Below are 16,028 nucleotides of genomic sequence, written 5' to 3'. Positions count from 1 at the left end.
ATCTTTTCCCCCCAGAAGAAAGCTGCAAAAAAATATATTCTTATTCAAACATATCCTCCACATTATAGGAACACTGTCTTTCTCAGACTATCACTCACCTCCCCATGACTGCACTCACATGAAGTCTGATGAAGTTTTCAACCCAGTTACAAGTTGTGCAAGTGAGGAAAGAAATGCTGCCTACTGACAGAGGGAGGGAGGGAGGGAGGGAGGGAGGAAGGAAGGAAGGAAGGAAGACATATTCTAGAAATGCAGCAGTGATTTTACATCAATTATTTCCATAAGTTTGCAAGGGGAATTCCATCTTTTGCTGGCCTCTGTCTAGTCTGACCAAATCTGAAGTCTCCCTGCTAATGCAAAATCTTCTCCCTGCTATGCTGTCAACTTTCTGTCCAATGCAGTTCTTCCACACTGTCCTTTCATGAAGTGCCTAATATTTATTTATGCATTTTCCTGGAAAGTCGCAGTAAATCCAGCACAGTTGGTTTCACAGCTTCTCCATGCTGAGAAGACCTTACCGACTCTCTACAAAAACTTTACTCAACTTCAAAATAGCACTCTTCAAGTGGCTAAGCATGGAAAGGCTGTTCAAATCCCTAGACATGCAGGGATTATGGTCTAGAAAGCAGCAAGTAGCCAACTGTGGATTGCGCTGAGACTGTCTCAGGATGTATCATATTCCAACTGATGTGATCAAAAAAGGCTGCCTAATCTCTCTCATTATAAGGAGCCTTAGGGAGGGGAAGATACCCACCAGGCTATTCTTTGAGCACATAAATATCCCTAAACTTGCCTTTTATGCATGTGCGCACACACACACACAGGCTTTGCTAATTCCATCCGGAGCCTATGTTGTAACTTGGGAAGAGGGCTAAGAAAGCTTACTAGAATAAAATGGCAGAAAGGAGTTGGAGGCATCAGGCAACTTGAGATCCTACTCAAATTATTATTATTACTGGAGTAGAGGCATTTTCATCATTCAGATGCAATATACCTCTATCATAAATTAATAAAAAGGATTCACAAATTATTATAATCCAATCATTCATTATCAGTAAGAGCATAATCTTTTCAAAGATTATTTTCTCTTTTCAATTTTCCAGATTGAAAACTATTTCACTTTTCTTATAATGAAAAAGCTTGTTAATGAATGTTACATAGCTAGTTAATAGAGCATCATGATATTTGCCAACATTTCAAGATCGATCTGAAGTGATTATATTCAAATTGTATTGGAACCAAATGCTTTCCCAAGATCTGAAAGTTGTCAAATATTGTAAACAAAAGGAAGAGTTGCTAAAATGGGTGGGAAATATTTCTTAGAGATCCACATTGATAAAGTCACCTCCAACCAGATTATGTGCTGGACAGAGCTCCACAAAGAGCAGTTCAGAGATGACAATGGCTGCCATCACTCGAGATTAATACATTTATTAAGCAGTCTGCTGTCAGTCTGTGCAGCAGAGTCACTAGCAGTTAGGCAATGGCCACATGAACTGCCTGGGTGGGCCACTGCAGACCGCAGCCTGTGGACTGAGCAGTCTTAATTAAAATCCAGCAAAACAAAACAAACAAACAAAACCACCACAACACTCTGTCTACACATATCTCCACCTTAACACTCACTCTGATTTCACCCTCTAAAAATCAGTTACACTCTACATTCACTAAACTGCAATATGCAACCTGATAGTGGGCAGGCTTGAGGAGCTGAAACACTACAGTATTCTGACAACTTTCCTCATTGAATCAGCTCACCATGAGTTCTTAGAGCCAGCACAAAGGGAAAAAAGCAGGACTGCATAGCTGCTCACACAGAACTCCTCCTCCAAAATGCAATCATTAGATCTGCTAACTACACCTTAGTCTTTCCCAGGGAAATCTATTCATTTGCACAGTCTCCAGTATTATTTCCATACCCTTCTTATGTTCACCCTGGAGTCACACTTGCTATCTAAATGATTTTTTTCCCCACATTTTAGTTATAGGCATTATAGTGGAAGCATTCATTGATATAAAAAGTTCACAAGAGCTAAAGAATACACCTAGCAAATGTAACTTGAATCAAGCAAAACCTGTCCTGCTGGCAGTACTCAAATAGACAGGTTCATCTACTAAGGACAAGAAGGATTTTATCTCCAAAACACAAGCAAATGTGTTCACTTTGTCCAGCTTATGTTCACTTTGACCACTTCATTAGAATCCACTAATTGCAGGTGAGGGTAGCCACAGAAAGCAGGTTGCTTTCACATCTACAAACCATTGCCCCCCTTAGCAAGGTAACGCAGCCTCAGCAAGGCAGGATAAATAGGGGCCATCCTAATGACAGCTGAAAAGCAGGTGGCTTGAAGAGATCAATAATATTACTTTGGAAAAAGCATGGATCCTTCTTAATCAAGAGCTGTGTCCTGACGATGCCCACGAGGCTGCTGTCAGGCTATTCGGTATGAGGAGCTGCAGAAAAGCAGGACCCCACATTCCTGCTGGTACCAAGTGTCCCATGTAGCTGATGAGACTGCACCGCTGCTGCCTGTCACACAAGCAGAACAGGACAGAAGGCCCCATGCTCAGACACACACCAGTTTCCACCCTTCAGCTTGAGATGCTCGCAATTTTTCTGTTAAAATTCTCTCCAAAAGCCAAAGACTTTGAGCTACTGTTGCAAGATATGATTAATGACCAGATACACTTGTCACACATGGGACTTAAAACCAGTGCAAACAAAATGAATATTACTACTTCAATTGGACTTGCTGAAAATACGATTGATATGACTCAGGCTGTTAATTTTTTACTTAATATCAGTACCAAGATGCGGCAGGGTGCAACTGTCTCGTTATGTGCACATGTAGGACAGGAGCGGCCAAACTAAAGAGCACAACAGCATACAGGAGCTGTGCACTAGACCCAAATGGCGAGGCTAGCAGCACATCAGTCCCCGTACAAGCATTCCACAATTCTGACCACCTTGGTTCACAGCCACACTGGCATTTCAGGCAACATTTGAAAGAAGGAATGACCGATCTTCACAGAGTTAAATGCTGCTACACACTCACGGGAAGCCTCTGGTGCACGCTTGCACGCACACAGCACAGCAAAGATGGTGCCTTTGGTCCAAACAGCCAGCTACCTATTTAACCAAGTATCAACACGGAAGCAGCCTGTGTCTCAGTACAGCAGCGGCACCACTGTCTGAGCTTCAAGCCCTCGGCTGGCAAGAGGACTAGATGCTGAAGGGTTGTTGACAGCCGAGCACAGCTTACAGTCAACACTGACCGTACCAATACACCCGACCCCAGAGCTGCCAAAAATCACACATGTTCTTCAAAGTCTTTGGGGCTCAGCTCAAATACAGTAAGTAATGAAGACACAGGCTATAAATCTAGATAAAGTGGCAAAGGAAAGGGTATTAAACACTGAAGAAAGAGCAAAACTAGTCTGAGTAAGCAGGATACAAGCTTACAAGGTAACAGGAGAACAACAAAACACCATCTCTTCTCACACAGGCACTGTAATAGAGCCACAGTGGCTTTTGCCCTCCACTCTCCTGTACTATTTAATACATTCTGGCCATTTCTGATAAAAATGCCAAACAGAAAAAAGGGTCAGAGATTATCTTTGCAAGCCTCCAAAATCAAAACTAAACCCAGCCATCAACAGAACCTAATATGAAAGGGATATATATTTAAAAAAGCAGCAAGGTAGCAAGATTCAAAGAATTCCAAGTGAACCACTCTCTCCCCACACGTCCTTTGTTTCTTACATCCATATCAGAAAACTGGACTCTTAAGTAAAGGAAAAAGCTGTTTATGCCCTAGAGGCAACAATATTTTTCCCTTCAGAAGGGTAAAGCTCCCCATTCTCTCGGATATAATGCAGCTCCCCCTCTTGATTACAGATGAATGAGCCAGGAGAGGTGGCATATCAACAGATGCACCTGGAGGCAATGCAAGTTTGACTGAAAAGGCCAAGGAAGTGCAGAGAGCGAGTTCTGCCATCAAAGACTGCAGCTACTGGCCTGAACGCAACATAGTGTCCAGTTTACCTACATAAGCTGATACGGAAGTGGTAGGGTTTGTGTTTGTTTTTAACCTATAGCACAGCCTCTAATCTCTCTTCATAAGCTCTTTTCTCCATTAGAGACAGTCTTGTAAGATGCTTACAATTACAAAATACTCCTATCTAACTCCCGGACAGCATTTAGAAGCAGTAACTTTCTTACTCCGCTCACCAAGGTTTTTGCTGCAATAGAAAATGCGTTTTCCTACATTTCTTTAGTTTCTACCATTTCAGGCTCTCTTTCTGACCAATTAACTTAAGTGCACTCGCCTTCACCATTGCTGGCATGTTGCAACATGACACTGGCACGATTCTTGACACTTCAACTGCTTCTCATGGAGATGTGCAGTAAAACTAGTGATTTTAGTCAACTTCATCCAGTCTCTATTTAGCAAAGCTACATCCATCAGTGCAGGCAGCACTGCCTTCTCTTTGCAGGCTCAGGAAGATGACTCCACATTAACTTACAGGTTGCTCAAAAGCAGAGGATTACCTTTACAACCATAATTAAGGCTATGTACTGAACTCTAATAGCACCTTTCTAAAGGTCTTTCATGATTTAGTGACAAAAGTAGCCTAACTGAGAATTGTGAAATTTCCACGGATCTGCGAAGAATGAGCCTGAATATAAAAATCAGTAAAAGCTGAATGAAAACACAAGCGATATACTTAAGAAAAAAAAGTTGGTTTGTGTGATAAAAGGAAAAGTCTTTTGTTGAAATCTAGCTCAGAATAACCTTAGAAAGTACCATGCAGATAAAATCCCAAGGTCATATTCATATTAGAGATGTCTTTAACCGCGCTCCCCATTGTTCACTTCAGTAGTTAAAAGTTTGCATTCCTCCCATTTATTTGTGCTTGTGGAAAAGCACTGGAGCTATGGGTAATTACTTGAAGTTTTGAAGATAATTTTGCTTTTCCATCACAGTGCGAGTATTACTTCATAGTGTTTAAATACAAAGCAATCCCTTGTTCTCTATCCACTCTTCTGTGCCATGATTTGTGAATGGATTACATGGAAGGAGGAAGGGGGAAAAAAAAAAAAGAGGAAGTTGTACTTTGGAAAGCGACTATCAAAGCAACGCGCACGCTTCGCAGAAATGCAGCTACAGGAACAATTCTAGGTTTAACGCAAGTTTAACAGTGTATTTCATATGCACAATTTTCGTGCGATTAGCACTAGGGCCCAAAACGTGCCATTTCAGACTTAAAAATATAACTATTTATTCTAACGTTACCTTCCATTTCTCCAAAAGCTCCTAAATTCTTAAGGGCGGGGGAAATATTACAAAACAAAAGGGAAGCGAGGCCCTTGGCAGGACGGGCGCGGGGCAGCCCCGCGGCGCTCGGTGGCCCCAGCGCGGCGCGAGGGAGGCGGCCCCGCAGGACCTGTCATCGCCGCCGCTCGCCGCGGGGCTGCCCCGCGCCCTTTCCGGCCCCTTGGCATGAAACGGGAGAAACGGTCGCGCGGGAACCCACCCCCCCSCCCCGCCAGGACCGATTATAACAATGATAATAATAATAATAAGGGGTAACAGTGCTGATGGGCGCCACGCGCGCGGCCGGCCGTTGGGACCAACGTGCACCCCCGCCATGGCCGTTTCGGGGCTCGGGCCCCGCGGCGGGCGCGCTCCCCAGCGCCCCTGCGCGGCGGCGGCGGCGCCTCCTTCCCTCCCTCTGCCTCCCTCCCTCCTTCCCGGCGGCGCAAGTTTGGGAAGTGCCGGGGCGGGAGCCGCCGCCGCGTCCCTCACCAGGGGTCGAACTCGTGGATGATGCTCTCGAAGCGGATGACGGCGAAGAGGCGCGAGCTGAAGCCGGCCAGCCAGGCCAGGAAGAGCACGGTGAAGGAGAGCAGCGACTGCCAGCCCGCCGGCTGCGACAGGCCCCCCGACAGGCCGCCCGCGCCCGACGGGGGGCCCGCGGCCGCCGCGCCGCCGCCCGCGCCGGCCCCGGCGCGGCTGTTGAGCGTCGCCGCGGAGTTGGCGGCCGCCGCCGGCTTGTGCTTGTGCTCGGCGGCCGAGTGCTCCGCCATGTTGTGCGCGGGGCTCCCTCGCAGCCGCTCCGCCTGGCGCGTGCGGCGGGCAGGCGGGCGGGGGAGGGGAGGGCAGGGGCGGCGCCGCGGGGCGGGGGCGGCGCCGCGGGGCGGGGCCCCCGATGCCTCCGCTCCCTCCCTTCCCTCACGGCCGCGCCGCCGCCGCCGCCGCCATGTCCGCGCGCCGGGGCGTGACCGTTGGTGGGGCGGGGCTCGGCGTTGCCGCCCTGCCGCGGGGGCGGGGCGGAGAGGGGCACGCAGCCAATGGGCGCGCCGACGGCGGCTCCGCGGCGGCCTGTCACAGAGTGACAGGTACATGGAAGGGGCGGGGCGGGCGAGGACAAGCGGCCAATGGGAGCGGCCGGGCAGGCGAGCGGGAAGGGGCGGGGAGGTGCGCGTAAAGGAGGGCGGGGCCTGATGGCGCGTTCGTCCAATCAGCGCGAGGCGGTGGGTGAGGCCTGCCAATCATGTGAATGCGCTCGGGTGACGTCATTAGGGCGCGCCTCCCTCCGGCGCAGCGCTCGGCGCTGCGGTGCGTGCGGGCTGGCGGGGCGGTGCCACTCCCGGCGTGCTCCGCGCGACGTGCTTCCCCCCCCCCCCCGGCGTGAGGCATGCTGGGAGTTGTAGTCCGCGGCTTGTAGTCCGCGGCTCCTGGTTGACGCTGTGGCGTCGGCAGCAAGCCACGCACTTCGGAAACGTGGCACGGTGCTGAGCGTGTTCAGAGTGAAAACGCACCGTACTGAAACCACTTACACCACTAAGTCCTTTTTCTTTGGCCAGAGGCCTAGACACGCCTCTTGGTAGGCAAACCCAGCTTGTCGGAGGACTCGAGATTTGCAGTTCAATTTCACTTTAATCTGTAGGGATTACACTTCTCAAAACGGGCCCTAGCTCCCTAAAATTATTCTAGTTCTTACCATAGTCAGTTTTATTTATTGAAAGTAGAAGACAGTATCTTTCTTCGTAAACAAAGTGTTATCTCTTCTTTACTATAGATGTTGTTTTGGAAGGTCCCGTTCAACAACTCCTTGATAATGTGACTGGTTTTCCTCAATCGTTCGCATAATTTTGCAGCTGTGACCAAATTGCCAAGTTTTAAAACAGTACTATTGTACTGTATGGTGTGTGCATACTTGAAGAAGAAYACCTGGATATAACATTGTTCCTAAACAATCCATTCTTCTATAGTCTTTTACGATAAGGTCTAGAAATTTCCAGTAAACTGTAAGGCTCATTTTTGCCAAAACTGTCTCTTAAAAGGCTATATTTGATTTTTGTTTWCAATGTTTTGTTCACTGCTACTCTTGTTAAAATAGGCTAATAATACATCCAAGAGAAATTAAGTTAGTAATTTGCCCCCTTTCTAGTCTTCACTGTGAGATTTGTCTAATGAGCTGACCAACTGGCATTTCAAGTGAAAGGTTCATCTTTTTTTTTTTCTTTTAATTGGCTGGTGAACAAAGAGCAAGTGACTACAAATTTGCAGCATCAAGTGTTTTTTAAAAAGCATTAACTGCTTTTCCAACTCACTCAATCTCAGTCCACTGTTTAGAAATGACAGTTTGCTTCTCCCTTTCTAACAATTTGGATCCCATCTTCTGGCAACGGCAATTTAGGTTTAATGCTGCAGTAGAGGAGCTGTTTTACRTGCTGCTGATGCATATAGGACACTTGTATTTTTTCCTACCCTTTCCACCCTCTACCACCCCATCCAAGACCATTTTGCTAGCTGTTCAGGAGTCAAATGGGATTGGTGATGTGGGATAACGTGAATATCAGCACTTTGGGTAGTTCAGTTTTATTTGCTCTTCTGTGTGTGGTGATGTTTCCCTTGAACACAAAAGCCACAAAAATACCCACATGAGTGGGTGGTTGAGCAGCTGAATTTGCCTTATAGCCATGGACCAGTTTGCACATGGAGGATCACTTCCCTAGTATGAGCTTGCAAAATAATATCCAGATGCCATAAGAGAAGATAAGAAACTTATTTAACTTTCAAGCATCCTTAACAATGGAATTACTAGGAGGGTAATGCCAAGCGCAGAGTTCATGTTTTGGTTGTAAAGTGTTCAGAATCTTAAAAGTTGTGGCTCTGCAAAGAGTGAGGGAAATGTCAGCTGAGAGCTCACTTCTTAATAAAGCAACCATATATCACATTCAGCCTGCTATTGAAAGGATAGTAAACAAAATTTATGCAGGAGAAACTGGACACGTCTGTGCAATAAAGTATTAATCAGAAGTACAGACTTACGGGTGGGGGAACAATTTATACTTTTTAGCAAGCTTTATTGGCCACAATTCAGCATAATTTACAAGCAGGAGTAGGCACTTCTGTTAAGAAGCTGTAGCTTCAAAGACCTGTTTAGGTTTGAGGTGCATAAAAGTGTCTCTTAAACAGCTCCTTCTAGCTTGTTTGTATTGTAGATGAAGATGTCGTAGGGTTGGTGTTGTGTCTTTGTGGATGGCTTTAGTACCTAATGAAATGATACTTTCTGGACTAAAACCTACTAAAAAATACAAGCACCATGCTGCATAAATTAACATATCTGGTTTAAGTGGCTGTGTCCACTGGSTGATCTTTGCTGAGAGATGTATGGAGGTTTTTAAACAAAAGAAAAAGTAAAACTGGAGATTTTCCAAGACTAATTATGTGTAATAGTGTCTTAAAAATAGGTGTATATTAGACACTATCTAAATAGACAGAATAGCACAAGTTTAAAGTAATTTTAAAAACAGTTTAATTAAGCAGATGCAACCCTTTGTGGAAATAYATAAATCACATAAGCAAGTTGTAAACTGATGTAAGATTATCTATAAACAGCTTTGCACCTGTGTAAACCATAATAAGTTTTTTAATTGGTTTGAATGAAACTGGCCCAACTGTTGCTTTTCGACAAGGCCTTAGTCTAGCTTGTCATTCAGCAGTAACCGTAGAAGCTTGACTTACTGCCCATAGTGTTCTACCATGATTTCCTTCTTCCTTTCCAAGCATTTAAAAATGTACTGCTGTTCCTCTGCTGCTTCTGTTTTAATTCCCCCATAGAGTTTTCCTTTCTTGTGACTTGCAGAGCAGTAAGAGGTCGCTCCAGTTTGCACACATCAGCCTGCTGGGAATCACAAGGGAAGTGGCAGGACTCAGTACTTTTTCCTCTCCCTGCTTGCTCCTGGCATTCGCTTCTGCTGCCAGCTCTTCTTGCATCAACCTTAGCTTCCCTTTTTGGGGGCAAAACCAGGACTTTTTCCTCTGGCAAACTTGTTCTGGCTCCCCAAAGATCTCTTCCTTTTTCACAAGAACTGAGTTAAAGGCATGTAGAGAGCATTTCTTTAAATGAATAAATAAAATATCCTACTTGACACTATAAATATCTATATATAGTTATATATTCTCTTTCTCTCACATGCACACACAGAGAAACCATCTGACATTTAAAACTTGCAGACCTCTGAAGTACCTTTCTTAAAGTGTTGTGTCTTGTCATCCCTAGCGTTTGCAAGTGGCTTAATCAGCACTTGGTTCTTCTTGGCAAGTGCTTCAACCAAGTGTAATTACAAAATGTGCATTGTGATCTCCTTCTGCTAAGGAGGAATGTGCAGCTTTGGGATGCTCCACAAAGGAAAAAGGAAAAATGTGGCCATTTACTTCAAGCATATCACTGCATGGCCGTATCAAACAGCTGAAGGGCGACAGTTAGCACAAAAGTGCCAGATCCCCCAAAGCTGCAGATACTGGGTCTTTGGGACATCAAAACTGCTAGAGACCCAGCTGGCAGACAAGGCCTCAGGAGAATGTATTGAGGTGTATTGCTCTTTCCAATATCCGGGATCTGATGCCGTTTAGCTCCTGTTAAAGAGCATCTTGTCACTATACTGGAATGAGGGAGGAGAGCAAAGCACAGGAAAGAGGCTTTCTGCTGGTAGCTCTACGCCCAGTTGCATGTTACACTGTCAGAACAGATGCCTGGAAACTTAGACTAGAAGGGAGGGAGAAGATCTAGATTTACTTAAATGATCTGGATGGTGTTATTTAAAKCCTATTGATATCCGTATGAGTTTTTTTGTTGGTAGGATTTCCTTCACTCTTTAATTGTATTTTTCTTCCTTGTCTCCCTCACTAGCACATTTCACACATTTCTGATATGAACTGAACGCAGGGGAAGAAGAAGAAACGAGGATATCACTTGCACGCTGCCTGTAAACTATTCCCATGATTCTTCAGAGCTGGACTGTCCTGATTTTATTTTGGCTCATAAATTTTAGCAAGTTGTTTAGCTTGGAAAGTTCTTTACAGTATTAAAAATATTGTCTTCAGTACATTAACCGGTTCATCTGGAAAAAATGTGAAGATCATAGAGTGTAATGTCAGCAAAGAATTCCCCATGCATGAGAAATCCTAAGTGCAGTGTGTTTTTTTACTCCCTCCCCATAATCGGGTTTGTAGTCTAAATGTACCTAGCCTTGAGGAAAGAGCAATTATTTTTCACAGAGTTGTTTTCAGTGCTTTTTTCTTCCTAGGAACTCAGACTAAACATTTCCTCCTCGCGACTTGCTAGAATCCTTGCAGATATTTGTCTAGTTGCTGCAAATCAGATTTGTGAAACAATGTAAGTGGTTTTGTTGGGAACTGTGCCCAAATTCACAGTGCCATAGAAAAGAGGAGTTGATGGGTGCTTTGGCATAGTGTAATTTCAACTGATCCCCACATGTAGGGGGGGGATGTTAGGTCTGAGGTAAGACGTGTAGGTCTGAAGTAAGGGCTCCATCCTCGTTGAGAAGGGAATTGAGCAACTACTGTATTTTACATTGAACTGTTAATTTGAGTATTTTGCCAGCTGCAGTCACATCCAAAAATACAACTGCTCCATAAGTGCAAGAATAGCAGCTACATTGCAGAAAAGTTATTATGGGGCATTTAATGGCTTCAGGTAGGCTGAGGACACTATCCTCTGTAATATGTGATCTGAGGTCTTCAGTTCTTTCCACAGAAATCTCTTACTAAATGACTGTAGCACTTTAATGCCAGATTTAATGCTATCCAGTTGAACTTTCTGGCATATTTTAAACTTTTTTTTTTAGATGGATCTTGAACTGTGAATTTTAATGTTTAAAATCATATCCTGAGGAACCTGATCCAACAATAATTAATCTTTACTGCTGACCCCTCTTTCTGCACATCCCTTCTTTAACTCTTTGTTCCACATTTTCAGTTCTATCGATACTTTATGMCAGTTATTCCTAAGTGCTCCCAGGGTTAAAAGCCGGGTTAGAGTTTCAGKTTATTGAAAGAGAATTCCTAATTTCTAAAAGAAAGCAGCCATGTAAACCTGAGATAAAGATAAGGATACTCTGTTGTGGTAGTATAAGAGACGCTGCTCCAGAAACCCAACTCTGTGCGGAGGAGGAAGCCCCTGCGAAAGCAGCTGAGCCGTTGATGGGGCGGGAGGCCCGCGGGCCCGTGTGGGCCCTCGCTTCCTTCCTTGCAGTGGCAGTCAGCCACCGTAAGGTACCGTGATGTAGCAAGCCAGCTCTTAACTTCTGAAAAGCTCCTCTGATGCCTCCCGGTGAGAAYTGTGTCCCAGAGAACTTGTTCTTGCTGTTGTTTGTTCCCCAGTGAGGGCAGCAGTACCTAAACTGGTGACCTTCTGAATTGTATGGGTGGGAGAGGGAGGAMTCTTCCAGCTCTTCCCTGTACCGAGGCCTGAAGCCTGGCTCCTTGTATACACTGTTATCCTGCTCAGTAGCCTTTCCCGTGTCAGGCTTGCTCTCAGATGTGTCAGACACCCAGACTGTGTCAACTCGGAAGCCTGCCTGCAGTGTCTGCCATTTCACAGGCAGTGTCATGGAGGGTGTATTGTGTTTAGCTGAGAGGTGTGTTCTCCGAGTCCAGGCGTGGAGTTTTGATCATCTATTTTTCACTCTTTCAGGTGTACAGAGTAAAGTTAGTGTGAGCCGTCTCCTGCCTCTTTGGGATGTGCACTGACATCACCCCTGTCAGCAGAGCTCTGTTGATGACTGCCAGGAGCCATTGGTGTGGCAGCAGAGCAGACAGTTCTGACGTTTTTGGTTAGTTTTACCATGATTTAAGGAAAGAAATCCATGTCAATGTGATGGCATTGTGAAAAAAGGAGATTTGTGAATATATGTCCTACTGAGGGATTGAGTCTGAAAGTTCACTTCCCTGAGAGTCAGCTGTTGAGGAGCACTTGGAAAGTGGCTGTGAGACTGTTCTCGGTTGAGGCCTGGGAGCAGGAGCTTCCCTCCCAGCCTCCCCAAAGCTTTGTGCCCTCGGCATGGTCACAAGCGGCTCTGCAGTGAAGGAGCTGGAACTTGATGGGCTCTCAACTCTGTGGAGAACTGCATTCAGAAAGGAGGACGAGAGCTATGGATGAATAAAACAGTCGTGAATGTTAATGTTTCCTTCTCAGACTGTTTTCTGAAATAAAATTCTGGCTACCTGTCTAATCATTGTAGTCTTGTCATATAATAAGGTATCTGTAATGTCTTCAGCAGATACACACCATGGTTTTTACTGTGAGTAGATGGTAAGGTTTGTGTAGACATAAGCTATTTTTACTGAGTTGTTAATTACTAACATTTGAAGTATTAAGCATGGTAATCTTATTTCTGCAATAATTACCCTTCTGGAGAGAGCAGTGGCACCTTTTGGTCTGTGATTTTCTGTGTGCTTTATTAACTCAACCAGTGTTAGATAACAAGGAGGAGACAGTGTTCAAATGCTTTTTAGCAGAGTCAGAGCCTTTTTGTCAGAATGTACTGCATATTTGTCCCTTCACCCAACGGTGGCCTGTAGTACTCCTCTAATCTTAACTGTCAAGTAGTAGTTTAAAGTGGTGTTTTCTGATGTGATAGGAGAAAATTGTTATTAACACAGTCACTACCAGTTCTCATGGACAGAAACTGGGAAAGCTGTGAATACTAAGTATGAACAGTGAGCGTATTTTATTCGATACTGTATTTTAGTTGAGATAGAGAGATGCTTCTGAAGATCAGACAGATCCTCCAGAGTGTTATAAGCACTGGCTGTCAGCATAATACAATTACATTTTCCAGTACTATAGAGACTCCTAAAAATTTTGAAACACAAGGTCAAACTCTGAGTGCTTCTAGCTATGCAATTCTGAATCATACTAATTTATGACGGGAAGAATTTTTCTCTGGATCTGTCACATATTAACGAAGTCTGAGGAACGAGATCCCCATAAGGCTTAAAAAATGAAATTTCAGTATCCTTGCATTCAAACAACCAACATCATACCACCTTGCTTCTTGACAAGGAAGCAGTCCTGCTCACCRCCTTGAACACTGATGCAAGGTAGGGCTGTAAGAAATGCAGATATTAAACTTTCTTTGCCTCCAAAATGAGAGGTGTCTTATATTCATAACTCCTTCTGTCCTTCCTGGTCTGAGGAGTGAAAGTCTAACAATGCAGGTTTTTAATWTGGCAAATAGTCATTCTCGTGCTTCATTTCCAGTTCATTTTGGAAGCAGTACTCTCATCATTTCACTCTCATCACTAACCATCACTTTTTATTAACTGTTGGGAAGCCACCTCTTTTTTATATTAGGAGATTAACTGTAATTAAATTCCATCTCAGTAAAGTGCTGCTATGCAAACCACTTCACCTCTTGTTTAATTGAGTAACAGAAAGTAAAGAGGCTTTATGTTAACAAGGAAAGAATGAATATTTAAATTTGCCCAAACGATATTATGGCTCTTCTGGGCCTCTTCATACAGAGATACTGGTGTTGCCTCCTTTTTTATTCATATATAGCCCTTATTTTCAGGCATTCTCAAGGCTTGAGAAATGCTCTGGAGTTATAAAAAATACACAGGTAGCAGAGCTGTGATGTTGAATGTTCAAAACAAGCTCAACGCTATATGTGTCATGAGCGAATAAACACTGCATACGTATCTAGACAGCTCTGAATGTCTGGGAAAAAAACCTCTTAGGCCTAGGACTGAAAGGGTTTGGAAAAAAGCTGCTCCATTGGAACTGCCCCCTCCTGTCTGCTGGGAAACAGGGTTCACATCTAGATTGAAAGAACCGGTATCCGCTCTAGTGTATTTTACTTTTTAGGTAGAGAGTCTCTTTTCAATGCCTGCCTCTAACACTACTTGTAACAAGGTTTCTGAAAGCTCTGAAGAAGAGTACTGCAGATTGAAAGGTGTCTTGGTTGGATGGGAAATGAACTTTTATCCTAAGTTTCCTGCACTTCAGCTGTGTTGCAAGGGTCCCTATTGTGAAACTTGAAGCAAAGAGGAAGAAATAATAATAATAAAACCCTATAATAAAAGTTGTGTAAGACTTTTTACTTCAGTTCTAGAAAAACATAAAAAATATTTTAAATCCTGAAGTCTTACCCTGTGGTTGTGATGGAAGGAAAAGAAAAACCTTTACTTTGAGGAGCACATGTGAAATCCTAATTAGCAGGAGCATTCTTGGTTCATAGCTACCTGGTTAATCTAAGCAACTGACCTACAGTAATAAGGTATGTATTTCTTGCTGTGAGTTTTCAAATTCTTTTGTAGATAGAGTTGCTTGGGTTCTGAATGCACTGCCTGAGTCCAAAAAAAAAAAAAAAAAAAAACCAAAATAGGGGTAATGAGAGGAGAGGCAACTGTAGATTTTGCTGTTAGGGTTTCCATTTCCATGTAGGTAATAAACTGCCCAGGTGCACATAGGGTGACATATACACTAGACTATTGTTGCTTCTGTCATGTCCTTTGTGTCCTTCAAAGAAGACAGATTTTGTTTGGGTTTAGATACTGCTTAAGCAGTCATCTCCTCCTATAGACATTATTTTAAGCATATTGTTTCAAATCTCCATTGGCCAGGAAAATTACCAGAAGAGCTAAGATTAAAAAAAAAAAGAAAAAAAAAGAAAAAAAGAAAGAAGTGTTGCAGCACTGCCTCCAGAGTTCAGATTGCCTTGAACAATAATAGTTTGGTTGTATGCCTGAGTATAACAAAACAGCCAGACTTGGGACTTTGCTGTAGGAGTGGATGGGATGAGGCTGATCTGTGAGTGATGGGAGCAAGGCTACCTGCAAGCTGAGAATATTTTTATGCAATTCATTTTGTAACATCTATTCTGAAATGTTTTCTTAAAGACTATTTAAATTATTTTAATTTATAATTTAATTTAAATTAAATTCAAAGAATTTAAATTAAAACATTTTAAAAAATGTTGAAATATGTAAGCCTTAAGTCAAGCAGTTAACGTAGCGTTTCCCTGCAAGCGCATGAATAGCCTCACTGAAGCACATAAGACTAATCTTATGCTGRAGTATTTTGGTGGATCAAATCCCCAGAAAATTCAGTGTGTGTAAGAAAATGTATCCAAATATGAGCACTGCTTGCAGGTTTGGTGGAGATGTTTTTATTTCATCTGTGTCCTCCTTATCACACCTTTGCCATCAATGCACTTTTAATAAAATTCTGCTGCTCAGCAAGTCAGATATAAGAACTGTGCCGTAAATGTAACATGGTCCTCCCTTCCTCCCTCCCCCAAAATTGCATTTGATGAGTATATCATCGCTATATACCCATGTTACTATTTTATTAAGAATTATAACATGCTAAACAGTAGTAAGATGCCATTCTTCTCAACTGCCTAAGGCATGGATTTGTTCACTCTTCCATTACTGTTCTGTAAGTACAGGGAAAGTGCAAGACATCACCTGCCTGCCCTCCTACTCTAAGCCAGCATAATACCCGTCATTGTGCTGGTAGAGAGAAACTCTATTATCTCTCTACAAATAGGATTAAGTCACTGTTGTCAGCAGGAGTTATTCATAGTTTGTTTGGGAAGAATCAGCCCACAGAAGTGGATCTCAGATTTTTATTTTTGGTGAGAGGGGTGTATGTGCTGTCAAGAAGATACGTGGGCTGTATCCTGCAGGAAGTGAGAGTGTGAG

At 43.7% G+C, this 16,028-nt stretch overlaps 1 protein-coding gene across 1 annotated transcript in view; it reads right to left on the bottom strand.

Annotated features, from left to right (window-relative positions):
* The window catches only part of STT3B (STT3B, catalytic subunit of the oligosaccharyltransferase complex), a 43,936-nt gene extending 37,845 nt beyond the window's left edge, over positions 1 to 6,091 (bottom strand). The window contains exon 1 of the mRNA XM_026045487.1: positions 5,811 to 6,091. Coding sequence (XP_025901272.1) covers positions 5,811 to 6,091 — 281 coding nt within the window. The remainder of the gene's footprint in view (positions 1 to 5,810) is intronic.
* Between the last annotated feature and the right edge of the window lie 9,937 nt (positions 6,092 to 16,028).

The sequence above is a fragment of the Nothoprocta perdicaria genome, unplaced genomic scaffold (assembly GCF_003342845.1).
Source record: "Nothoprocta perdicaria isolate Ctin4 unplaced genomic scaffold, notPer1 scaffold_40, whole genome shotgun sequence".
Lineage (NCBI taxonomy): Eukaryota > Metazoa > Chordata > Aves > Tinamiformes > Tinamidae > Nothoprocta > Nothoprocta perdicaria.
This window is presented reverse-complemented; position numbering and strand designations above follow the sequence as displayed.